The following is a 26970-nucleotide window of genomic DNA, read 5'->3' as shown; positions in this document are numbered from 1 at the left end:
TTAATGGATAAACAAAATGTGATACGTCCATTCAATGGAATATTATTAAGCCACAGAAAGGAATGAAGTACTGACCCATGCCACAACACGCACGAACCTTAAAAGCATTACGCTACGTGAAAGAAGACAGTCACAAAGGACCACGTATTGTATGATCCTATTATACCAAGTATCCGGAGTAGGCAAATCCAGAGAGACAGAAAGTAGATTAGTGGTAGGCAGCCAGGGGCCAGAGGGAGGGGGCGATGAGTTTGAGGTTTCTTTTTTGGGGCAATGAAAAATGTTCTGGAGTTAGATAGTGGCCATGGCTGCAGAACTCTGTGAACATATTAAGAACCACTGAATTGTTAAAATGGTGAATTTTATGGTATGTGAGTTTTATCTCAATAAAAAAAGGAGAAAAAAAACCTCCAGACATTTTTGCCCTCCTTGTCCTTATGGAGGTTCCATTCAGTGGCGGGTAGTGGGAGAGGGAACCCCCCCCCACCTCCCCACACCACACACACACACGTGTGCACAGAGACAAACTGAAATTACTATTGTGCTAAGTGCTCTCAAGAATGACAGCTATGGGCTTCCCTGGTGGCGCAGTGGTTGAGAGTCCGCCTGCCGATGCAGGGGACACAGGTTCGTGCCCCGGTCCGGGAAGATTCCACATGCTTTGGAGCGGCTGGTCCCATGAGCCATGGCCGCTGAGCCTGCACGTCTGGAGCCTGTGCTCCGCACCAGGAGAGGCCACAACAGTGAGAGGTCCACGTACCGCAAAAAAAAAAAAAAAAAAAAAAAGGCAGAAGAATCCACCTGCCAATGCAGAGGACACGGGTTCGAGCCCTGGCCCGGGAAGATCCCACATGCCCCAGAGCAACTAAGCCTGTGCGCCACAACTACTGAGCCTACGCTCTAGAGCCCACGTGCTGCAACTACCGAAGCCCGCGCGCCTAGAGCCTGTGCTCCGCAACAACAGAAGCCACCGCAGTGAGAAGCCGGCGCACTGCAACGAAGAGTAGCCCCCGCTCACCGCAACTAGAGAAAGCCGGTGTGCAGCAACAAAGACCCAATGCGGCCAAAAATGAATAAATTTAAAAAAAAAAAAAGAATGACAGCTATAATGGAAGTAGTTGAGGAAGACTTCCGGGAGGAAGTGATCTGAAGGAAGAGAGATTAGCAACGAGAGGAAGGGAGGGAAGAAGTTTCAGGCAGAGGGAAGTGCAAGGATCCTGTATGGGAGGGAGCTCGGCAAGTAGAAGGGTCCAAGACCCCTGTGTCTAGAGTAGGGGGAATGAGAGGGCGCAGGGCACCAGAGAGAAGGGCTGGGAGGCCCACTGTGGCTGGGGAGGGGCCCCAAGCCCTCTGAGTACTCTGGGTCAAGATTCATGGGGCGGGGGCGGGGGCGGGGAGGAATATGCACCTTCTGCAGGGGTCAAGTGCTCCCAGTCAACATCTGGAATGAGTTGGGAGGTCATTTCTCCCGACTGAATCACTCTTCATGTGACCTGATGGAAGGAGGAAAAAATCCAGTTCCCTGACTTATTCAGTGGCACCTCTTGTACTGATGCTCCCAGGGAGGAAATACTGATGAAAACCAGCCTCACTGCTATGGCAACAGCAACCACTTCTCACTTTCCATCCCGATGAAAGGCCAGGTGGGAAGTCTGCCTAGCAGCAGTGCTAGGCGACAGAAGCCCCTCCCAGGGGCTTCAGGAGCCCCTCCCATCACCGTCCAGGCTTTGCTGGGGTCCCAGCTTCTCCTTCCAATGGAGAATCACGCAGCTGCCAGCATCTGAGCAGCCCTTCCCAGCTCAGGGCGTGACTTATGCCACCACCCTGTAACGTAGCGTCGTTAGCCCCACTGGACAGATGCAGACAGTGAGGCTCAGAGAGGTGAAGGGTGCTTCCAGCATCCTTCCCTCTGTGCTGCCTTTACTCCCCCATATGGTAAAGGTCTGTTTATCTGTGCAGGTCTCCTGCTCTGATTCATCTGTGGCATGAAGGAATAAGTGAGTGGAGTATCACCCCCCCACTCTCCTGTCACCCTCTTCCCTCCTTGGTGATCTACAAGTTCCGGGGGACCCCACCCCGCAGTGTTCTGTTCTGGCCAGGGGAGAGGGTCATGTGGGGCCTGTGAGAGCCAGGGCGGTAAGGAGGGATGGCAGGAGAGGGCCTGCATGGGAGGGGGTACCCCCCCTGCCAGGGGACAGGGCTGAAGTGTTTCCCTTCAAAATGCCTGGCTCGGAACTTCGACACGAGCATTAATATCGATGGCTAATATTTTGGGTGCACTTACCGTGCACCAGGCTTTGTGGCAAGTGCTTTGCGCGCGCCCTCTCATTTGAGTGAGGGATTGGTTATCACCCCTGCTCCATGGAGGGGAGTGCAGCCTGAGATCTGAGCTGGAGAGGCGGCAGAGCCGTGGCAAACCAGGTGGTTCTGGAGCCAAAGCCTGGCTCTTAACCAGATACCTGCAGCCCCGAGGAGACCATCTCGTCCTCACCTCCCCATCCCCCATCCCAGAGGCTGGCTGGGAAGATGAAAAGGAAGGGCAAAGGAGCTGAGGAGTGAGAGTGGAGCAGCCTCCTGCAATCGTCTCCTGGCCCCGGGCCAGAAGGCTGCTGGTGGGCCTGTTGCAGAAGATGGTGCACTGTCTGTGTGGCAGCAAGAGTGGAGGGAGGGCCCCTCCCGAGGACCAGGCCCTGCCAGATCTTCAGGCCTGGTTTACAGAAGGAAGGAAAGGGAACGCATAGTCCTCAAGTGCCTACTGTGTGCATATGCTGAGTATCGCCCTTTAGAGGTGGCATTTCCCTTTACCCCCAGAATGACACTGAGAGAGACTAACAGCTAACGCTTAGGATAAGTCAAGCATCTCGGACGCTCACCATGCTTCGATTCATTTAATCCTCACAGAAACACGCCAGCTACAGACACTCTGCACATGGGAAAACGGAACCATGAAGAAGAAAAGTATCTTGCCCAAGGTCACACGGCTGGTAAAGCTTTGATCCAGGTCCTCTGGCCCTAGAGTCTATGAGTAACACACTTTGTATCCTGCTAGGGGAGTGTCGTCCCCATTGTCCACAGCGGGAGAGTGAGGCCCTTTCTTGAGGTCACCAGGGGTCGGAGTGGGGTTTGAGCTCCGTCTCCTGGGAATGTCTGTGGCATTTTGACTTCGTGGCACCCTGCCCCTGCTCCCCACCAACTCCTGCCCAGAAACACTGAGACCACAGGAATGGTTCTAGCTGTAGCCGCTGGCCCATGACTGCCCAGAACTGAGCAAAGAGCAGCCCCCTTCCACCCACCTGGAAAGCTTATGTTTGTTCAGGGTTTCTTTGTCTGGAATCACACATCCAACCGCCATCCTTCCCAGAAATGGCGCCAGCCTGCTTCCTGGAACAGCCCACGAAGGGCCCCGATGCCAGGCTCCCTGACTTTCTTTGGGGCGGCAAGGGAAGGAGACAGGGATTAAACCCCTCGGGCCCTACCGCCTCCCTGGGCCTCTGTGGACCCATCCATACAAAGAGTTGGCACGATGTCTCTGGGGACCTTCAGGCTCCTGCATTCCAGGATTCTCTGCCAGGAGCTTCCCACTCAGCAGTCATAACTGTGCGCCTTACAGACGCACCACCTCCCAGAGCCTCAATGCCATTCCCATTGGCTGTAATTACAGCAGCTCCCATTTCCTAAGTGTTGACTAAGTGCCAGGTGAGTGACTTTCGTGGATTCTCTCCCTGAACTTGCTGGACAGCCCTAAGAGGCAGGTCCAGTGACCTCCACTTTACAGATGAAGCAGCTCGGCTCAGGGAGGCTGAGCGCCTTGCCTGCGTGCACACTCCCTGGGAGCAGCAGAAGCAGGACATCTTACCGTTGCCTCATGCAGCTGGGAGGGGGAGAGCCCATCGCGTATGTCAAGGATTTGGCCACAGGCCTTGATAAACCACGTCCCCACACCCTCCATCCTGCCCCATCAGGCCTGGGCGCCCACCAGCCCAGCCTGTCACAGCTGACAAGCATGGTGTGATTCCCAGACAGCCTCTCACTTCAGTGGAGGATCCCTGTGTCCCTGGAAGCCTAGCATGAGAATGACAGCTAGTGGCAGCTTGGGGACAGCAGCCCACTCAGACGGCCCATGGGGCTGCTGACCGGCAGACAGACAGTGCCAGGCTGGAGCAGCTGGCATCGCCGGAGGCAGGTAAGGCACCTGGGAGCGTCTCATGGCACCCACCCCCAAGTCCAGACCCTTCGCTAACATTTGGGGGCCTTCAGGACCGAGGCAAGAGTACCAACAGCGCACCATGTGTCCAAATATTTAAGTTACAAATCAAGCTGACTAACTCTTAAATAAAATATGTTATATCTTCCCACCCAGACGTAATGGTCTGGAAGGCCAGCCTGTGTGCTGAAATTTCTCAGACTCCCGACTTCCGTGCCAGGAGACAGCAGTGCCTTCTGGGTTCCTTCTGTGCAGGGGCCTCATACACAGGTCTGGACACCCTGGGACACACATGTAGGCAACATCCACACCTGTCCCTCCCCCAGGCAGCCGGCCTTTGTCTATCCCGGGGGCTCGGGGGGCGCACACACCAGCTGCACAGGCTCCCTCCCTCCCCTCCCTCCCTCCTCCCAGGAGATGCCCTGGCAGGTCCTGAAAGTGGGCTTGGAGCTGACCTAACAGGGGACCCTGGGGTCTGTCATGAGCAAACTGGTAAACCCGCACTTGGAGACACGTTCCGAAGAAAGAGTCTCGGACCACACAGGTGCCTGGACTCCGGGCGGCCCAGGGGGAGGGAGAGAGCTTAGGACTGAGCATCAGGAAATCCAGGCAGACACCAGCTCTGCCATGTGCGTGCTGTGACTTGTGGCCAGTGAATCCCCCTCCTGGATCCCATTTGCTCATCTGTAAAACAGGGACGACAGTTCCTGCCTGGTGGGGCCGTAGTCAGGAGTAAATGCAGTAAGTCCATGAAAAGGTTCCTGCCTTGCTTCCAGACTGTTCAACTCCACTGAAGACTGTCTCTAAGAAACCCTCCCTTTAACACTGGACTCCTTTACCGTCTGCTTTTCCCTATGTCCCTGGCCACACCGCACCATGAACACTGACAGCATCTGAGCCCACGCTGGCCGGGTGCCTCCCACACCACAGAATCCCCAGCACCTAGCAAAGGGCCAGACACAGAGTAAACAGAAGCTCTGTGATTATTCACCCGGCCTTTCCACCTGCTTGTGGGGTTCACCCAACCATCGCCATCACTGAGGGCCTTCTGAGGGCCAGATGGCTCAGGCACCTCTCCAGGCCACACGGAGCTCGCAGTCTAGAGAGCGATTTGACATGGAAAAGAGAACAGGTGACAAGAGAGGGATGCCTGCTGTCATGCGGGCAGTAGGGGCAAGGTGTTCCCAGAGGCCAGAGGAAGACGGGTGCAGGAGTACAGTGAGGCCCCAAGAAGGAAATGATGGGTGAGCTGGCCTTAAGGAGATTAAGAGCGGAGGGGACTTCCAGAGACAGGAACAGCCAGTGCAAAGGCACAGAGGTGTGAGGTACAGCTGGTGTGCTTACCTCAACGTGGCCAGAGCTCAGTCTCTTAGGAAGTGGTGAGTGTCAGGGTTGGCGGGGCCGCCAGGGCCACCTAGCGTCCCACCAGCCAGCCCAGTAATTCTCAATGTGTGACTAGCAGAATTAGCAGCACCTTGGAACTTGTTAGAAATGCAAATTCTCAGGCCCCACCTCAGACCTACTAAATCGGAAACTCGGGGCAGCATGCAGAAGTCTGTATCTGAACGAGCTCTCTAGGTGTCTGTGATGCACGCTAGTTTGAGAACCACTGGACTTCCTCCTGAAGGCAACAAGGAACCATGTTATAAAGCGGCCCACATCTGAAAGCTGGCCTCACGCGAGCCCTCGCCTCCAGCGGGACAGCTGTGTGTGGCAGAATAATCTATCTTCACCTGTGAGGGAGGGGGCCGCTGGGAAGTCAGAGACCCCTGGTGGGCACAGGGCCCATTACCAGGGTGACCACCTGTCACTCGGAGAAAGGGGGCAGCACCCTACAGACGGTCAACGGAGGGGAGCTTGTTATCACAGCTACCTCCCCTCAGGTGGGACAGGGTAAGGGAAGAGGGGAGCCTGCGGTGTCAGGTATCCACCCCCATCCCCAGGTGGGAGCATCACAGACCTAGGCTCCTCTTCTGACTGAATCTAGCCCACCATCCCCTTCTCTGTCCATCTGGGCCCCAGGTGGCAATTTCCTCCCCTCCCCATCATGAAGCCACACCCTCCTGTCACAGCCTAAGGGCTGTGGGGCTGTCTCCTTGGTTACAGCCTGGGCTCCTTTATCCACGGTGAGCCTCTCTCAAGAGGCCCCACACCCTCACCTGCTAGGTCTTCACTTTCCTTTGCCAAGGCTGGCTCTAGGGGCCGTGACCCAGATCAGTAGCAGGGCTCTCCCACTCTCTCTTCAGCTGTTGGCACATAGTGAGAAAAAGAGGAACCAGAGGATTCAACACGTTACCTTCGACCAGGAGACGGACACAGAGGGTGCGTCAAATAGCTTTACAAGGTGCAACTTGAAGTTCAAGAGAGAGCAAACTGCACCCTCAAGCCTAGTCAAGTACAAAGCATGAGAAGGTAGGGTTCTCGAGCCCGAAAGCCCTGGGTGTGAGTCTGCACCAACCCTGCGTTATCCTGGGCAGGCTTTGTTACTTCCCGAGCCTCAGTTTCCTCACCTGCATATTGGAGATAATATTAATATCTACCCCCTAGGCTCTCTGCAAGATTAAGTAAGAAAATGCATCTGAAATGAGAAACATAGTACCTGGCACCTCGCTGCATCTTACCTTCCTGCTCCTCAGAGAGGGGGAGGAATGCCTGTTCCCGGGTGACCTCTCTCTGCTGGTGGGACACCTGGTGGGGAAGAGCAGTGGCTCTGGGGTTAGAAACAATCCATAAACATCCACTGCCGGTACCGTTATGATTACTATTAATCACGGGCAATGAATGGAGCCCGGCCTGGTAAATTGTCTCCTCCAGGTCATTTCCATTTCCTATTGTCATTGTAGCCTTCCTTCAGCGCAATCTGATACAGGGATGTTTTCTAGAAAGCGGGAGCCATGTTGTGCTTCTTAGTTATCCTGCAGTGCCTGGCCCCTGGCCCTGGCAGGGAGCACCCAAGCAGCTCAGCGTGGAAGGGACTTGGAAATCACCCACTCTAACTTAGTATGCAAGGCAGAAAGCTCTCCTCCCTGGCTTTATCAAGTGCTTGGATGCCTCCAGGGAGGAAGTCCTTATTCTCTGCTGAAGATGGACTAGTGCCTGGGGCTCCAGGGAGGCTGAGCCCTGCGGGGTGAGCAGGAGCTGAATGGGCAGCCGCAGGAGTTGGGGTGATGGGAACTCCTAGGGCCACCCCTACACCCTAGCAGCCCCCCTTCCTCTCCCGCTGAGAGTTGATAATAGGAATGGTTCTAATTATGCTCTAATTGCTTGCTTCCAGGCAGTTTCTCTGGAGCCAAGGAGTTCAGAGTTCATGAATAAATGAAGAGGGAGGAAGCGGGAGGGGATGTTTATTGATCCACAAATCTCCACGTGCCAATGTCTGCCCCACAAATGCTTGGGCGTGCAGCTGCGTGCAATTTTGCATACATACAAACACACAGATATACACACCACAGCCCCCCAGACGCCTCTCTCCAAAGGACTGGTGGGGGGTAAAAGGAAGGTAACAAGAAGTGTCCTACACTGGCTTTGGGCCCCAGTCTCAACTCTGCCACTGACTTGTATTGTGGTCTTGGGAAAATCCTAGTTTTCCCAGCTGTAGAGTATGGAGGTGAAGTGATGTCTGATACCCTCCTCTCAGAAAACCCAGCCTTTAGGATTTCAATGGGGTATCATCCAGTTAGACAGAACCCTGGGCAGTGCCAGGTGGGCACTGTCGCCCTCAGATTGCCCTTTCACCTGGATGCCTCATTCCCTAAGAACTGGCCAAGCAGCCGGGGGCTTCAGGGAAGTGGTAGGAGGAACACACACATCTCCATCCTGGTGGGACACTTAGTAAAGATGAGTAGGGGCTCTGGACTCGGGGCTGTGGGGGCCCTGGGCAAGGCGCTTGAACTTCTTGAACTTCAGTTGCTTTGTCTGTTAAACGGCAATGAGAGACTCTGTGTTATGAAGGTTCACCCAGGGCATATAGTGACCTCAGTCGAGCGCCTGGCACACAGTGAGCATCTGGTAAGTGGTAGTTGTTATTGCTAATACTGTCAACACCCTGCAAGGTATAGATTGGTGCCTCATAACAGATGAAGAAACTAAGGCACAGAATGGTCAAGCAACTTGCCCCAGGTCATGCATTAAGTGGCAGGATTTTAACCCAAGCCCATCTGACCCTGAAACTTCTGTGTTCCAGTCTTGTTTCTCCACTGTGTCTGATCCACCTGGTCCCCAAGAACTGGCACACAGTAGGTATCCATAATATGCTGAATGACAGAGAAATGTGGAAAAGAAAAACAGAGCATAAAAATACGCTCTGTTTCCAGTGACCAAGGTGGGGTAGACAGATGAGAGAAGAACTAGACCAAGACTCCCTCCAAGATCAAATCGAAGCGTTGGGTCTGGGCGGACCCCAGGCCTCCCTGCCTCGTGGCTGGGGCTAGTCCAGGTGGGGATCAAGGGGGTCCTTGGTATGTGCTTGAGGAAGTAAATCTTTTCACTCTTTATGATTTCCACTAAGAAGCCAAAGCTAGCAGTCCTGGCTTTTGGCATCAGCCCGAACCTGCTATGTCACTGCCTTGCTGTGTGACACTGGGCAATCAACTGCAGCTCTCTGCGCCTCAGAGCCCTCATCTAGGAAATGGGGATAACAGTGGTCCAGCCCTGGGGCTGCTGGGAGGGTGATAAGGGATGACACATGTGAGGCCATACGCTAGAGGTTAAGAGTAGGGCCTGGAGTCCGGCTACCTGGGTTGGTATCCCAGCTCCTCCACTGCCTGACGTAACCGACCGCAGCCTCAGATTCTGCTTCTGCAAAACGGGGATCATAACTGTCTACCACAAAAGGGTGCAGCGAGGGTGAATGAGCTACCACAGGTAGAGCGGTTGCGACAGTTGGCAGTGCTTTGAAACGCTCAGTAAATCTTCTTTACTGGACATTTCACATATGGGGAAACCGAGCCCCTGAGCGGGCAAGGTCTTGTCCAAAGTCACAGAGCCAGTTCAGAGCACAGCCAGTCCTCTGTGGGGGCTGGCTGTTTGCAGGGCCCCTTGTCCAGACCACGGCTTCAATGGGTAACCACAGACCTTTCACAGTACCTGGGCTATCCTGCTCCAGCCTTGAGGACTCTGGGGGACTGAACCCCGCCCCCCTTCCTGTCCTCCCCGGTGCCTCTGAGGCTGGCTCAAACCAGTGGGGTATGTCAGAGGGCAGGAAGGGCTGACCTGCCTTCCTGGCCCACCTGGCCGGCCCCTCCACTCCAGGACTGGCTGCAGAGGCCTCAGAAACAAGCCAGGAGTCCAGGACCAGAACACCATTTGTCAGCCCTGCATGGTAGTGGCAGGCTCATCTCCATGGCAACAGTGCAGTGTGAAGGCATCCTAGCATCATTAGGGAGAGCTCTGAGTAGTATAAACAGAGGCTGCAGTAGATTACATGCCTATTATGAGCAGTCTCAGGCTCTGAGCACTGGTAATTATGCCTAATTGTGCATTTAATTCTGTAATTGAAAACCCACATCTCTGGTTCAGGCTGGGGCTGCAGAACCTACCCCCCAACCTCAAAAGAAAGAGGCATAGGAGCCACCCCTACCCTACTAATCCCAGGGCTGCCTCTCCTTCTAGGGCAAGGGGTAGCCAGAGTGGGCACGGAAGTAAAGCACCTACAGACTCCCATTTCCCCCACTTCCTGTGCCAGGAGCTCTGCCACGCTCTGTGATTTGGGGTAGGGGGGAACATGCTTAAGGCAAAGGGACGTGGTAAGAAAAGCACAAAAATGCTCACAATTTTCATTATTCATAATAGAAACCATTTTGCACTATTGCCACTGTCCTCTCAGGAGCCAGAATCAGCCTCTGGTGGTTCCAAGGGACTCGGATCATCACTAGATCCATTACACATCCAAGTCATCCAACCTACATATAAATTCTTAATCACTGCCAGAGACAGGGAACTCACCACCTGATTGTCAGTCCACCACTGCAGAGCCTCTGTAGATAGTTTGAAGACCGCTGATGGAGTTCAACACTCTCTCCTCCATCCCCTGGTTTCACACACTGGAGAAAATGAGACCCAGAGAGGGGCAGGGCCAGCTCAAAGTTGCACAGGAAGTGAGTACCAGAACCCTGGGATTCTGACTTGCAGCTCAGGGTATATTTTGTACCCTAAAGTGACTCAGCACCAAGAATCGTGCCCAGCACTTTGTAGGTGCTTCATAAATACTTGCTGAATGCAACTCAGGGTAGGGTTAGTTGGTGGCAAAGTTTACTCTCTTACCCAACAATATTTTGCCTTTCTAGGGGTCAGGAAGTCCCCCTGTAGTGGCTCAGGGGTTAATGATGGGCTAGAACCTCCTGCTCTGAACCTCTGGGGTCTGAGACTTGATCTTACAACCAAATATGCCATGTAGGCATTTGGGATGGGGATAGTACCGACACTCATTCAAACAGACAGAGGAAAGAACAGGTCACCTGAGTCCCTGACAGCCTGACACCCAGGTGTCAAGCCTCTGGCACGCCACTGGAGGCAGGAGTCTCCTCCTCTCCCCAGAGCCTGATACTCCCATCTGTCATCGCTGCCTGCAGCAAGGTGGGCTGATGTGGCAGCAGCTCTGATCTCCACCTGGGAAAGGATGGAATTCACTGATGAGTCAGGGCTGGAGGAGACCTTTGAGATGGTGAGTCCAACCATCTCCCTTTAACAGAGGGGGACACAGAGAGCCAAGATTCCTCTCTGATTTCCTCTGAATGAGCACTGGACTCTGTGCCCAGAGCTCTCCCTGCCTTATCTCAGGTCACCCTTACTATAGTCCCATGAGGATGTGCAATTATTATTCCCATTTTACAGAAGAGAAGATAAAGAGACAGTAAGACCAAGGCCACAAAGGTTTAGCAGAACCTCTGCTTCAACTTGGGCCTTCAACTGGTTGAAAAAAAGGACATGTCCATTTCCCATCCCACAATATTCACGTTCACAGAACCTGCTGTCTCACTTCCGGGGCACTGAAGAGTGTGAACCCTTTGTGAGCTCCTACTCAGTATATCTTACCTACGGGAAGGACAATTCTCTGAGGACGATTACTAGTATCCTGATGTAGAGAAATGCAGGTGGAAGCTCAGAGAGGTTAAGTGTCTTGCCCAAGGTCACTCAGCTATAAAGAGGCAGAGATGGAACTCAAACCCCAGCCTGACTGCACAGCTCAAGCTCTTCCCAGTTGAACTCCCTGCCTCTGGACGTACCAGCTGCTCTGAAAGGCAGGGGCCAGGAGGCCAGAGTATCCCATTAAAACCTGCAGCCACAGTAACTGCTCTTCCAAAACGCTGGTACTTGCTGGCAGGAGCACATGTCCCAGAGAGGCGTGCTTTGCTGCCTGAGTCTCTCCCTCAGTCTCCGAATCACCATCCCTCTCCCTGTCCAGGACCAGCAGGGAGACAAGAGCATTGGGACTGGCGTTCCCCAGACCAAAGCCAGCTCCATCTGCTGTGGCCAGGAGTTAGCTTTTAAAAACACATCTCTGGTCTCATCTTGCTCTCCTATCACCTACTCCTCCCTGAAACTAGATGAGAAAAGAGACTTCAACCATTAGAGCTGACCATCTCCACTTGGTCTAGATTTTGCCATTGTTCTCAAACCCTTTCCCTGTGATCATTTATGTGAAGCCTAGACTGTATCTTTTGTTTCCTTGGTAACAAGTCACTTCATTCTCCTGACCTCAGTATGCCCATCAGTAAGTGGGTATAAAGACCATCCCTATCTCATAGAGTTGTTATGAGGGCAGATAACTCTTCAATACAGGTTAATTTCTTTCCCATATAACTTGTTCTTAACCTGCATCACAGTTCCCTTAAACCCAACCCAGGGCTTGGGGTGAGGAGAAATGGGGACGGGGGATGGGGTTAGCATTTGAATAAGCAGCTCAGAAGGTCTGGCATCTAGCAACAACCCTTTATGGATGAAGAAAGATTTAGATCTCTACATCGGTTTCCACATCCAGCATCGCCACAATCCTACGGGGGAGCAATAGGGCATCCAAGGTAGAAGCTGTGGAGTCCTGATGTGTGAATGCTCACTCTGTCCCTACTATTTATGTGGCCATGGATAAGCCAGATAGTAACAAGGGACAAGGTATACAGAGCACTTAAGCACAGTGCCTGGTTCATAGCAGACACCAAATACAAGGAAGTTGTTGTTATTATTTCCCACAGAACCATTCGTTTTCCATATAAAGAAACTAAGACTTGAAGAGTTTATGGGTATGAGTCTGGTCACTAAAATCTCTAATCCAGGCAGAGATGGGGGCTGAAGTGACTTATCCAAACTGCAAGGCAAGTAATAGCCAGCCGCAGGGAGCACTGCCTGGGCCAGTGCTGTCCGGGCACCATCTCAGGGAACCCTCCCAAACTACCACGGGGTAGGAGCTGTTGTCCTGACTACTTTACAGGAAAGAGGCAGAGGCTCAGAGAAGGTAAGGGACTTTCTGGAAGTCACAACGCAAGGCAGCAATGTCTGCCTGATCCCAGAGGTCCTTCACCCCTCTGTGCCAGATGTCAGAGCGGCTGCCATTTATGGGGTACTTATGTCAAAATCCCCCAGCCACCACCCCTGCAAAGGAGCAGAACCAGGGCCATCCACTGCACCTCCCCCCCGGGCAGGGGCCCCTGCTCCATTCCACCTTGCCCACCTCATAAGGGTTTTGAGGGCAGTTTGGCCTCAGTCTGTCCATCTGCAAAAGGGACTTGATCACCCCAGCCTCTACCCTGTCAAAGAGGTATAAAGAACAAAGAGGGTCAGTGGCCTGGACGATTTCGTGCTCTGACTCTGAAGCCCGGCCCAAGGACCTGAAGCACCCAGAGCAGAGCCAGCCCCTCCCCAGGAAGCCATGAGCTTGCAGATGCAGCTGCTTCTGAACGCAGGCCCCTGCAGAGCCTAGCTCCCTCCGGTCTTCACGTCTTCACCATCCGCTGCTAATAACGACATCAATCAGGTTGACCACGTTTCACACCATTACTCGCAGCTCAGCAGGAAGCAACATATTTCCCCCCTCACCCACCATCTTCCAGAAAGCAAAGAGCTTTCCAGAGGGGAAAAGAATGAAACTGATGTGTTTTCTGAGTACCTACTGTGTGCATGGCAGCTGCCTAAGCCCTTTTTCTAACTCTGAGAGGTAAGGAGACTCTTTTTCTTTGACAGGGAAAGACATTGGGGTCCAGAGGAGCGAATGCATGTGTCCAAGGTCACACACAGCCAGGACAAGTACAATCATGGCAGTGATGTATTACTGACCACTCACTGGCTCATGGTGCCAGGCACGTGCGTGATCCTATTGAAACAGTATCATTTTCATTTTCAGATAAGGAGACTGAGGCCTGAAGCAGTGAAGAGACCTGTCTGAGGTCACGGGCTGCTTAAACGTGAGGAGCAGAGTGACATGGGGCGGAGAGGGTGGCTCTCTGCTCCGGCAAAAGAGCGCATGAATCTTGGTGCTGTCACTGACTAGCTTAGAGACCTCTCTGAGCCTCAGTTTCCTCATCAGAAAAAGGGGCTCATAAAAACATCTATCCCATTTTGCAGGATAAAAATAAGAAGGATAAAAACAGTAAAACAGCTAACGTTTATGGATCGCTGAACATGTACCAGGCAACTTTGCCAAGCACTTGACATATGTAAGCTCACTGGGTTTAATGAGGTTATGCATATAAACTGCTTAGCACAGAACTCCAGAAATGGGACCGATCATGGTGATGATGAAGAAATTGATGATGATTCCCTTGGGCAAATCTCCCTGGTTCATCCTTTTACTGGAAGAATAGAGTAGCCTGTAAGCTTTCAGGAAGGAGGTGGACCAGGAAAGAAGGGCAGGGTTTGGACAGGGGAGGGAAAAGGGAAACACATAAAAATTAGGGTGTGAATAGCATTAGTAATGTTAAGATGATATGCCAAGTAGGGAGAAAGCAAGGCACCCAAGACGTTCTACAGAGTGGAACTAGACTGAGACACACGGAAACCTCCAGGCCAGTCCAGACATCCTCCCAGGGTCCCAGATGGGCAGAACTGGCAGGACCCTAGAGACACAGACCAATGGTTCTTCCCATTTTACAGATGGGGAAAAACCAAGGCTTGCAGTAGGGAAAAGACTTGTCCAAGTTCACAGGATGTCAGTGGCAGAGGCAGGCTTGAATCCAGGCCTCCTGACTCTTAGCTCCATGCCCAACTACCTGCTGCTTCCCACAAAGGAAGAGTGCAGGAGGGCATTTGGATATGTCTGGGTCACAATTCCAGGGAAGCATACCAGGGTATACATCATTAAGATAATAACAATCAAAAACTATAGTTTATTGAATGCTCACTCTGTGCCTGGCACAGTGCTAAGCTCATCTGCATTAAGCTATAAGCACTTCATCCTCACAACAACCCTAAGACTTGGGAACTGTTTCTATCATCTCTATTTAACAGATGACAAAACTGTGGCTCAGAGAGGCTAAGCAACTTGCTTAAGATCACACAGCTAGGAAGTGACAGAGCCAGGGCTCAAACCCATGTCTGTCCTGTCAAACTCCAGAGTCTTGTCTCCTTTACTTGTCCACCTGAACGGTCCAGCCCCCACCTCCTTCTCCCACCCTCCAGTGCACCCTCACATCCTACTCCCTCACCCAAAGCAAGTCTACCCCAACTACAGAACAGTGTTTAGAACTGGCCTGTTATCTTGTAATCATCAAGCCCCATAAAGAAAGAAAAACGACGCAGTTCCTCTTCTAAAGTTTTCAGCTGAGCAGCATTTAACAGTCTCTTCCTTCTCTGCGCCTGTCCACTGGATGAGAAAACAGGCTCCCTTCTCCCTGGAATGATGTCAGGCTGGTGAATTCCAGCAGCCGGGAGCACATTACCAAAGCTGCCAGGCAGCGAAGGCTCCTGGGGGTTAGCGACAGCTGAAGGGACCCACTCTGCAATCGGACCAGACAGAGCAACAGACTCAAGAGACCAATTTTCAAGTCCCTCCTCAGAGCACCTCTCCAAGTTATGTCATGTAACCCTCAAACTGCCCAAAGGCACCCAGCCAGGATGTAGAAGGGTCAGAATCCCACCCAGGTCTTGTCTAATTCCAGAGCCCCTTGTGCTGGTGAGCCCTCCAAGTGGAAGCGTGGCTTTAGCTGAGCTGGGGAGAGCTATGGAGGCAGGTGAGTGAGAGGCAGGGATACTGTCTCGCCACCTTCATCTCTCTAGAGTAGGAAGCACCTCCCAAGGGACCCCTGAGTCACCAGAGCCAGAACTACTTTTACAGTTAAGAAGGCAACAGAGGATGCTGGGCAGCTGTCTGGCTTCACAGCCTGGCCCCTAACTGCAGAACTTTGGGCAAGCTACTTCATAGGGTTGTTAGGAGGATTAAATGAGTTAATACATGGAAAAGTGCTTACAGAGTACCTAGCACCTAGTAAGTGCTCCCCAAAGCTAACCACTGTTATTATCATCAACAGAGAATGACCGTGGGCCAAACTGTTAATAGTGCTTACCTTTGGGGTATGGGACTGGGCATAGAAGGAAACGTCTTTAACTGCTGCTCTGTTTGGTTATTTATTGATTTAATCATTTTATAATATGTGTGTGTTACTTTTCTAATTAAAAAAAAAGTTCTAGTTTAAAATTTTAAAATTAACACAGAAAAAGAAATTCCTCGGAAAATTTCAGCACTTCTCTTGGCATTTTATGTTCCTCAAAGGAGATAAAGAGGAACTGGGAGCCTGGAGTTGCCAAATAACTGATTCACTCATTTATTTTACAAATATTAATGGAGTGCCAGGCACTGTTCCAGCTGCTGCGGATTTAGGGGGAACAAGGAAGGTAATCTCTGCCCTTCTGGAGTTTCCATTCTACCTGATCTTAATTAATCCCCTGTGCCACACTCAAGGATGAGGAATTCACCGAGAGGCCGACCAAGATGGCCCAGCCCGGGGAAGTCACTTGCCCTGCAGCCCACAGCTGGGAGCAGGGCTACAATCTTCAGGGCCCAGCTGTTTCAACCGCTGCCCAAGAGGGCAGGTCTGTGGATGCAAGTTCGGGGCTGGGGTCCACAAGAGGAGAGAAAAAAGATGAACGAGGAGGCCTGTATAGCCACACTCAAAGCTTCATTCTGCATTACTGTACACACCTGTGGTGGAGGAAGGGCAATGGATGCAGGCAAAAGTGGAGACCCAGACCACGGAGTCAGGCAGTAGTGAGGCTCAGGTTCCCCCAACTCAGACTCAGACCTGAGTTCCGTCCATGGAGGTCCCCATGCACCTCTGCCCCCAAAGTCCCCAGTTGTTGGGCCTCAGCTCTAGGGTAGGCAGGAGATCCTGGCCTCTCCTTAAACACCTTCCCAAATTCACCTGCCAGAGTCTGAATTGAAGGGCAGAGCTGGTCCCCTTCGGCCCCCAAATTCACTCCACTGGCCTCCCTGAGACAAGAACCTGAGTTCCCTGGGCTGGGATTAGGTATAGTGTCCCCAGATGCTCCCATCCTCCCCAGGGCACCCAAGTATCCCACCCCTATCAGTGCCAGCCCAGGCAGAGGAGCCTGCCTCCCCCCAACCCCCACTCTGGTGGCAATGGTGACTGACAGAATGCCTGTGGCCTCAGCCAAAGCAGGGAGGGCGATCCCCACCTGGTTGGTCAGACTGGCCCAGGACCTGGTAGCTCCTTGTGACCCTCTCCAGGGAGGGGCTCTCCATTCCCAGGCCTGCCCAGTCAGGAGGATAGAGGGAGGCAGGAAGAGCACAAAGGAGTGAACGGTTCCTGGAGTCTATGGTCCCGACACACACAAATGAACATGGACCAGAAATGGTCAGAGATCTAGAGACATACCAAGGAGAAACCAGGAGAGAGACACACACAGGAGCAGAGACTTTGTGAGAAACACTGGGGCGGAGACCAGAGGCTGAGACCCACGCAAACGAGTGATCTAGAGGAAAACACACGGCAGTGACCTCAACGGATCCACACACCAGCCTCGGAAACACCCCCAAACCCCGGTGAGCCACAGTCCCACAGCGCATCTCCCCAACAGAAGGCCGCTCGTACAGTGCGGGCGAGACGCGCCGAGCCCCAGGCGCGGAGCGGGCCGGGGACTCGCGCACAGGACGCACTCGGGGACTGGGGAGCGCCGGGCGAGAAGTGCACACAAAGAGACAGCCGGGCCAGCCCGAGCAGGCTCCGCCCGTCCGCTTCGTGACTCCAGACCACCCCCCCAACCCGGGCGCTCGCCCCAGACCCACACACAGAGACACACACCCCAACCGCACGCCCCGGGACCCCGCCCCGCCGCGCCCCACCCGGCCCGGCCGCCCGGGCGCGCGGCGCTCACCAGCTGCAGGCAGCAGAAGGCGACCAGCGTGCAGCGCCCGCTGCACTTGCCCATGGCTCTGGGGGCCGCGCGCGCCGTTCGCCGCGGCGCCCCTCTAGCTCGGCGGCCGCCGCCTCCTCCGCGCCGCGCGGGCTCCGCGTCCTCCCAGCTGGGCGCCCCGGGCGGCGGGGCCGGGCGCCTAGGGCCGGGCCCGGGAGCGCCGGGTCCTCAGGGCTGCGGCCGGCTGCTCGCGCTCGGAGTCCATGGTCAGTCCGCCCGCGCGCCGGCTCTGCCGCGCCTCCTTTGTCTGGCCGGCCGGCCGCCAGGCGCGTCTCCCGCCCCGGGGCGGCTGGCGGGGAGCGCGGAGCGGGGAGCGCAGGCACCAAGAGCGGCGCAGCGCAGAGCAGCACTGCCCAGCAGGGGCAGCCGCCCGGGCGCTCGGCGGCCGCGGCTTCCCGGCCCCACCACGTGGCTCCGCCGCCGAGAGGTAGGGAAGGAGGGAAAGAAGGGAGGGAAGAGGAGGGGAGGAGAGGGGTGGGGCGGGGCGGCAGAGCAAGCGGAGGGAGGGGAGAAGGGGGAGGGAAGCGCAGAGCAGAGGCGAGAGGCAGGAGTGAAGTGGCAAGAGTGCAGGCTTGGGGACTGATGGCCCTGGGTCAAACCCAGCTTCACTGCTCACTCGCTGTGTGACCTTGGGCAAATCACGTCACCTCTCTGGGCCTCCGTTTTCCTAACAAAATAGGAATAATAATGACTGCTTCAGTGTTGCCACAAAGATGAAATGCAGTTAGGTGAATAAAGCACTTAGCTCTGTGCCTGGCCTCCCGAGGGTGCTGGAGCATTCCTCTGTCCACCTTGTCTCTAGGGCCCGGCGGCTCCAACCTTGGCCCTCTATTTCCACTCCACTTCCCAGATCTGCTCCCCATCCCAGCTTCCCTCCTGAGTTCTTCCTTCCCTCTTTTCTTCTACTGGCATTTATTGAGCCCGACTGACCACATACACACCCCTGGGAGCCCTATGATCCAGAGATGAGCCCTGCAGCACTGTTCCAGAACCCACTGAGCTTCCCAGGCCAGGGAACAGGCAACCCCCAGGGGCATAAGCAGGAGATGACTGATGGCAGCGGTCTGCCCAGGGGGCTGAGGCCAGCCCCTCACCCAGGCTGCAATGGGGAGGGAGTCAGGAAGGGCTTGCCAGTAGAAGACTGCCTTCTTCAAGGCGCCCCCTCCAAAAGCACTCAAGCTCTCAAACACATCCCCAGTCCACTGAATCATCCCAGCCCCACTCCTAACTTCTTATATAGGGATAGCATCACTCAGGTGGGAATCCCTGCAGCATTCTCCCCGCTCCTTTATCCCATCTGACCTGTCATTACATTCTGTGAACTTACCTTCCAGCTGTTATCTATGAAATACCTACTACCTACCAGGCTCTCCACTGGGGATTAAGGGCTGAACCAGTCCTGCACTCACTGAGAGAATAGTCTAGTGAGGAATTGTCATTAAAACCAGAAAACATGCAAATAAATAATGAAATATTCTGATGAGTACCTTAAAGGATAACAAAAAGTGAAAGAATAAGGGGGCCATAACTCAGGTCCGGAGACCAGGAAAGGCCTCCTTGAGGACATGGCATTGATACTGAGAAGACAGTAGGAGGGAAGGAGAGGCCAAGGCCTGGTGAACAGTGTTCTGGCAGAAGAAACAATGTTTCTTTTCTTTTCCTTCCTGTCAGCTCTCACGGGCCCTCTGGACTCAGAAAACAGTATGACACAGATTAAGACCCATGGTTCTGGAGCCAAGCAGCTTGGGTTCCAGTTCCAGCACTGCCACTTAGGCGCTGTTTACAGAGTAAGCACTCAAATGCATGACTTCTCCTAGGACTGGTGACATAATTTGTGTCCAGTGCATAATTTGTGTCCAGTGCATAATTTGTGGGGGCCAGTGCAAAATGAAAACGCAAGACTCCTTAAGGCCCATTAGGAAGGAAGACACAGCAGACCATAAAACCAAGCACAGGGAGGGCCCTGTGTGGCTGCAGAGGACACATGCCCCTGAAGCCAGTCGTGTTTTCTCCCTGGACTGTCAGAATGGTCTCTTCACTGGTCTCCCTCCTCCACCCACTTGTCAGCCGCCACTTTTATTTTATTTATTTTATTTTTCGCCACTTAGTTGTGCTTTTTTTTTTCTTCTTTGACTGCGTTGTGCGGCATGTGGGATCCTAGTTCCCCAACCAGGGATCAAACCCGTGCCCCCCGCATTTGAAGCTCTGAGTTAACCACTGGACCGCCGGGGAAGTCCCAACCACTTAGTATTTTAAAACACACAGAATATTCGTAGAGTTGAAATTATGGGGAGTGGGATGAATTGGGAGATTGGGATTGACATATATACACTACTATGTGTAAAACAGATAACTAATGAGAACCTGCTGTGTAGCACAGGGAACTCTACTCAGTGCTCTGTAGTAACCTAAGTGGGAAGGAAATCTAAAAAGGAGTGGCGATATATATACGTATAACTGATTCACTTTGCTGCACAGCAGAAACTAACACAACATTGTAAAGCAACTATACTCCAATAAAAATTAATTTAAAAATTAAAAAAAAAGAAATTATATGAGCTGAGGTTTTCACCTGGAATAATAAGCCGAGATAACAGTGGGAACTTTTCTCAGCCATGCTTGGCGAGTAACAGCTGTGTCCAACCAGTTTCCACGACTAGACAGGCCTCCAGGAGTCTGTGAAGTCCCTGAAATAATATGCAAATCTTCATCTGAGCAGATGTGTCATTTTCTGGGGAGAGGGTCCACAGGTTTCATCAGATTCTCCAAAGTATATTTCCCACAAAAGAATAAGAACCAGCCCTGCAGAGTCTCAGCCCAGATGTCACAGTTCTCTAGGAGATCCTCTTTGGGGGCTCTTCCACACAGAGCGTCTGCCAGTTCCCTCTGTGACACTAACAGTGCAATTCAGTAATAATAACCATCATGGCTCCCACTTACTGAGGGCTTACTCTGAGCCAGGTACTTGGCATACACTATCTCATTTAATCCTAAAAACAGTGGGTTCCCCTGGGGCTGTGACCTGCCTTTGCCAGGCTGTTGGCTGTACCACAGCATGCCTGTGACGCCCTGTCCCAGGGCCAGGCTGACTCACTCTTAAGTTTGTCCTATGGGACCAGGGATGATGGCCTGACATCAGCAGAACTAGCCTCTGCCCCTGAGCCATTCCGTTTAGTCGAAGTCTTGCCCACACCACACACACACACAGCATGCCCTCTCTCGCTTCCATGATTTGCACGTGTAGTTCTGTCTAGAATGCATCTCCCATCCAAATTTTCAGCCTGGAGGCCTCCTATTCAAATTTCAAATCTCAGCTCACCTGTCACTTCCCCCACCCAACCCAGACCTTCCTTAACACTCTGTGACCTCAAGGAGGCACCCTCCTTTGGGATCACATGTGGTCTGTGTTATCTCCATGAGAGATTTTACTGGGATTTACTGTCCTTGTCTGATTTTGTTCCCCCAATAGACTGAGCTCTATGAAGACAGTGACTGTGTCATAAATTCTCTCTATATTCCACAGGACTTGGATCACGTCAGGAGTCAACAAATACGTGGTGAATGCCTTGGGCCCTAGCATACCTTGTGCTCTCTTTACCACGGGGAAGTCCAGGATGCTAAGGGGGAAGGCAATCTAACTATAGGAAGAGATAGAAACATCTTTGGCAAGAAATTGGGGATGTTAGGAGCTGAGGATGATGTCAGGAGGGGCTTGTAGTAGTCAACACAAAAGATGACTAACCCTTGGACTAGGGAAAGAATGTGGGGGAAATGAAGCAGGATTTAGAAGTAAAGGACAGAGATGATTCAGAACATTCCCACGCTTCCTGAGTAAGAAGGCAGGATCATGGTCAGCCCTAGAGAGAGGCACATTGCGGAGCTGCTGAAGTGAGGACATTTCTGAGCTGTTATGTCCTTCCCTTGCCCTAAACCAAGCCTAGTCACCATGTCTGAATCTTCCACCATTAGTCCCTCTCTGGGTTAAAACACTAAAAGCTTCTGAGAAAGTTCATTCATAAGATAGCAGAAATGTTAAACCTATTAATTTCTCCTTCCAAGTTAGAGGACTGAACGTGCTCCCTAATTATAGTTTGTGGGGTGTTTTCTGACACCAACCAATTCTCCAACACCAGCTGGTTGTCCAACAATTCAATTCAATTCAATGCGGACACTACCCAGAGTTGGCGCAGACCCACAGCTTAAAGGTTCAGTTCCACAAGACTGCCTCTCCTTCAGATGCTAGTTGCAAGTCTCCAGCCAGCCCTACTTTTGACCAACCAGCTATAAATCAGGGGTCCCCATGACCTCCTCCTCAGGTTGGATAATTTGTTTGTGAACAGCCCACAGAACCCAGGAAGGTAGATTACTTACATTTACTGGCTTATTATAAAGGAAACAGATGAATAGCCAGACAAAGAGGTCTGTAGGGTGAGGTCTGGAAGGGTCCTGGGTACTTCTGTCTCTGTGGAGTAGGGGTGCACAACCCTCCCATCTGGTTCACCTACCTGGAAGCTGCTCTGGATCTCATTGTTCTAGAGCTGTTAAAAAGCTTGGTCACCAGCTACCACCCCTCCTCCCTGGAGCTCAGTAGGAGGGGCTAAAAGGTTCGTCTCTAATCACTTGGTCTTTCTGGTGACCAGTCCCATCCTGAGTCTGTTGAGGGGTCTCTTCCTAAGTCATCTCATTAGAATAAACTCAGGTGTGATCAAAAGGGACTCATGAATAACAAGAGACACACCTGTCACTGAGGACACTCCCAGAGTTTTAGGAGCTCTGTGCCAAGACTAGGGACAAAGACCTCATTATATCACAGTAGCTAACACCTCTTAAGCATTCTGTGCCAGGCACTGTTCTGAGCAACTTCTGTGCATTAACGCGTTAAATCTCACAGGAGCCCTCTGAGGTGGGTACTATTATCACCACCAGCAGTTTCTAGGAGAGGGAACTGAGGCTCAGAGAGGTTAGATCATGTGCCTGGGGTCATACAACAAGGAAGTAGCAGAATCAGGATTTGAATCCAGGCAGAACTACCTATACCATTCCTACTGCATTCCTTACGGTTTTTGAACTTTAATTTTTTTAGCAGCAAACGCTTCTCTTCAAAAGAAATCATATATTTCTAAAACTGAAAAAATGTTGGACCACTCTGGTTTTGTGGAGCAAGAGGACTGGGAACCTGCTGTCTCAGTCTGCCCCTGCATCCTGTGAAGATCAGCCCCTCGAGCCAAAGTCCCTCAGGAACAAAGTGAAAAAGCCACTGACTGGCCTAGATGATCTGCAAAGTGCCTTTTCTGAAGAGGTGTGAGATAAAGAAAGGGAGAACCTGAATGGCAGAGAGGTTGAGTGAGTTCTGTAATGTCACACAGCACGTTAGGGCAGAGCTGGTTCTCAAGACCTCCGGGTAAGTTCCATTACTGTGTCAGGCACTGAGCTAGGAGCTTTGGAACCAAAGATGAAAAGGATAGGTGCCCCCGACAATCCTTGGGCTGAAAGCCTGAGGGTTAGCATACTGGCCAGCAGTGTGACATCGTCCACTGCTTGTTTCCCTAAACCCAGCAACTTCACCCATTTGCTTTTCCTCTCTGGGCCGTGATGGCATCTGAGTTTGTGACTCTTGGGCCTGTGGGAGAGGCAGACGTATAAACAGACAGTTATGAGTGATACACAGAAGGGCATAGTGCCTATGAGGTACAGAAATCAAATGGTGGAAAGAATGGCTAACTCTGCTTGGGAATAGGCAGTGATGGAAAACTTCAGAGAAAGGATGATGCCTGAAATATAGGCTGCCAGACAGAAAAAGAAGTGCAAGAAAAATTAAAAATAAATAAATAAAAGAAAAAGAAGTGCAGACACAGAAGTATTTAACAGCAAGCTGTGTTCAGGAGCTATGACCCCTTCTCTTTAATTTCTGTGCATACTTTTTACTGCTTGTCACCTCCTTCCTGCCACCACCCCTGTCCAGCCAACTTCCTTCAAATCTTAAAAGGAAAAAAATTTCTAAGAAAGAATGGTTGAGGGACTTCCCTGGTGGTCCAGTGGTAAAGAATCCTCCTTACAATGCAGGGACACGGGTTCGATCCCTGGACAGGGAACTAAGATCCCACATGCCATGGGGCAACCAAGCCCACACGCCACAACTACCGAGCTCGCGCGCCTCAACTAGAGACCCTGAGTGCCGCAAACTACAGAGCCCACGCACCCTGGAGCCTGCGCGCCACAACTAGAGAGAAAACCCGCACGCCACTAGAGAGAAGCCCACGCGCTGCAACGAAAGATCCTGCATGCCTCAACAAAGATCCCACATGCCGCAATTAAGACCCGATGCAGCCAAAAATAAATAAAATAAATAAATAAATAAGAAATAAATCTTAAAAAAAAATGATTGAGAATAAAAGAATAGGAAGAACAGGGTGTATGTGAATGGGCAGGGTCTAGGTCAGGAAACCCTAAACAGCTCTGATGGCAGGCAGTAAAGCTGTAGAAAGTTGACTTTCCTTGTCTCGTTCCAGAATCCCTAGCACAGAATCTGCTGACAGCCAAGACAAATCTCCCTTTTCACTAGCCCTTAGCAGCTGCCTGGGCTTTCAGTTAAAGTCTGCCCTAAGGCCAGCTGAGCTGGGGACTTTGAGAGATGGCAGGAGGCCCTCTCCAATCGGCCCCATACTTCGCTGGGCCTTTATTATGCTGCACTGGGCTTGCCCAAGGGCCACCTGGGGATAGGAAGACAGATGGGGTCAGCTCAGGCCTGGCCACTCCAGCAGGTCCCAAATGCCCTGATAGGATTCTCAACCCCCTGCTGGCTCCCCACCCCGTTATCATTTTCCATAAGCCCTGACTGACCCAGACATCCTTTCACAGCCAACAATTCACTGAATCCTAAAATTACCATCTTAGAGTCTGAGGTAAATGGCATGTAAAATCATAGAACAATGGTGTTGGAAAAGACCACAGAGGTCCTCTAATTGAGTGGCTCCCAAATATTAGTGTGCAGACCACTTGCATCTGAATCAGGGCCCCACACCAGTTCAACTTCAGCAAAATCTCTGGAGGTGGGACCTGGTTACAGGTATTTAAAAAATATACTCCCCAGGGATTCTGCTGAGCAGCTCTAACCCTCTAAATCAATTCTAACACAGGCATTCCTGTCAAATGGTCACCCAGCTTCTGCTTGTACATTCCAGAGAGGAGCACCTCTTGACCATTCTGTGTTTGGACAGCTCTGACTCAGCTGGTTTCTTTGTTGAGTGTAAGTCTGTCTTCTTATAATCCACTTGTCTTGGCTTTGCACTTTGAGGCTTCCCAGAATAAGAGCATTTTCTCTTTTCCAAGGTAGTCTTTTGATGTTTGAAGATACTGATCTCATCTATCTCCCCTGGTTCCTACAACAGTTCCCTATAATGATTTTCTGGGAGGGTACCCAGAATCAAAAGCATCCTCAGGTGTGGTTGAGCTCCTGGGCAGAGTACTGAGAGAACTTTGCTGGCTTCCTTCCCATGGAACAAAGCCCAGAGCTGCCCCACCTGGCTTTTAGACTCTTTGCAATCTGGCTCCAACACTTTCCAAGGTTCCTACTCATCTGTCACTCCCCCAACATGCTGTTACCACCACCATGTGCTGTGTGTCATTTTTGATCGCACCAGGAGTTCTGGTGATCTGTGAAGTTGTCCACTATATCAGACTGTACTTACTCTCCTCCCAGATCCCTCTGCTCCCCAATTTCCAATCTTCCTTTAAGATTCACTTAAAGTGTCATTTCCTCAGTAAAACTTTTTCTAATTTCTCCTGAGGCACTTCCTCCTAGTTTGTAGGTATACCTCGGACAGTATGTATTAAATTGAATTTGAATCACTTATTCATATCTGTTTCTAAAACAAGGACATAAGAAGACACAGAGCACAGATAAATAAGGTACATCTTCCTGGAGTGTTTTACTTGGTGCTCAGCCATTTAAAACATTTATTAATGTAAAACAAGCACAGCTATATTATGAAGCAGCATACAAAACCACATACATTTAAGTAGTCAATTTCACTGGGGAAGAAGGTATGGGGGAATGTTCTAGATTAAGACACACTAGAGCGAATACCCCAAAGCATAAAACTTGAATCTAGATTGAAAAATTAGCTATAAAAGACATTTTTAATACTGGGGAAATTTTAATATGACCATAAGATGGTATTATGGAATTGCTGTTAATTTTCTTAGATGCGGTAATGGATTGTGGCTATCAAAGAGAATGTTCTTAGGAGATAGATACCTGCTGGAGTATTTAGGAATATTTGGGAGTAAGGAATTATGATGTCTGCATCTTACTTTCAATAGTCATTGAAAGTTGTACATATACATGTGTGTGTGAGAGAGACAGAGGAGAGATTATTGAATCTAGATGGAACATATACAGATATTCACTATGTTAATCTTTCAATTTTTATGTTTGAAACTTTTCAGAAAGTTGAGAGGGGGAATCATACATTTTATAGATTCAAGGTGAGATTTCAAAGTTATTAATTTCAGGAGTCCCTCCTGCTCCAGTTCATTCTCCTCTGCCATTAAGGCACTTACGGGGAAAAGTTTGAGAAGCCCTGATTTTTGTTTCCCTCCCCACTATTCTGCCCTGTGAGCCTTCAAAGATGAGGCTATGGGCTTCCCTGGTGGCGCAGTGGTTGAGAGTCCACCTGCCAATGCAGGGGACGCGGGTTCGTGCCCCGGTCTGGGAAGATCCCATATGCCGTGGAGCGGCTAGGCCCGTGAGCCATGGCCTCTGAGCCTGCGCGTCCGGAGCCTGTGCTCCGCAACGGGAGAGGCCACAACAGTGAGAGGCCCACGTACCACAAAAAAAATAGATAAGGCTATGACTCAGTCATTTCTGTATTCTCGGAGCACAGCACAGGGCCCACCACAGAGGCCTGTTGAATTAATGTTTCCTGAATGAGCAAAACCTCTAACTTAATATGCATGTGACCTTGGTTAAACAGTACCTCTTTTCAGTTTCCCCTTCTGTAAAATGAGGTTGGACTAGATGACCTAAGTACCTGTAATGTCCTTTCTGGCTCTAGTATCTTTGGATGCTATACTTTGAAGGAAGATCAGAGGTCATTTTTCTGCACAAAGCCCCACAGTCAGTCAGGCAGAGATGACCACAGTAGATCAACCTCTGCTTCCTGGCCAAACTCCTAAGTTTCAGCTCAGCCATGGGCACTGGGAGAAGTGTTCTTAAGTTCACACAGACCACATGTCAGAGCAGTGGTTTCCCTGAGATCCAAGGGGTGCCAGGAGAAGTCAACTTGGCTTTATGCTACCCTCCTGTCTATAGTTATAGCCATGGCTAACACTAGTGTCAACTTTAAACTGCACATTGCAATCAAAAAAGAAAGCTTTAAAAAATACTGATGTTTACCCTGGAGATT

At 51.4% G+C, this 26970-nt stretch overlaps 1 protein-coding gene across 2 annotated transcripts in view; it reads right to left on the bottom strand.

Moving 5' to 3' along the window:
• NKAIN1 (sodium/potassium transporting ATPase interacting 1) overlaps positions 1–19389 on the bottom strand; it is a 45324-nt gene extending 25935 nt beyond the window's left edge. For both annotated transcript variants that reach the window (XM_027109367.1, XM_027109368.1), the window contains exon 1: positions 17525–19389. In XM_027109367.1, coding sequence (XP_026965168.1) covers positions 17525–17578 — 54 coding nt within the window. In that variant the 5' untranslated portion in view covers positions 17579–19389. The remainder of the gene's footprint in view (positions 1–17524) is intronic.
• Positions 19390–26970: the final 7581 nt, after the last annotated feature.

Source organism: Aethalodelphis obliquidens, unplaced genomic scaffold (genome assembly GCF_003676395.1).
Source record: "Aethalodelphis obliquidens isolate GAN/ISIS:26980383/991018 unplaced genomic scaffold, ASM367639v1 scaffold9, whole genome shotgun sequence".
Lineage (NCBI taxonomy): Eukaryota > Metazoa > Chordata > Mammalia > Artiodactyla > Delphinidae > Aethalodelphis > Aethalodelphis obliquidens.
This window is presented reverse-complemented; position numbering and strand designations above follow the sequence as displayed.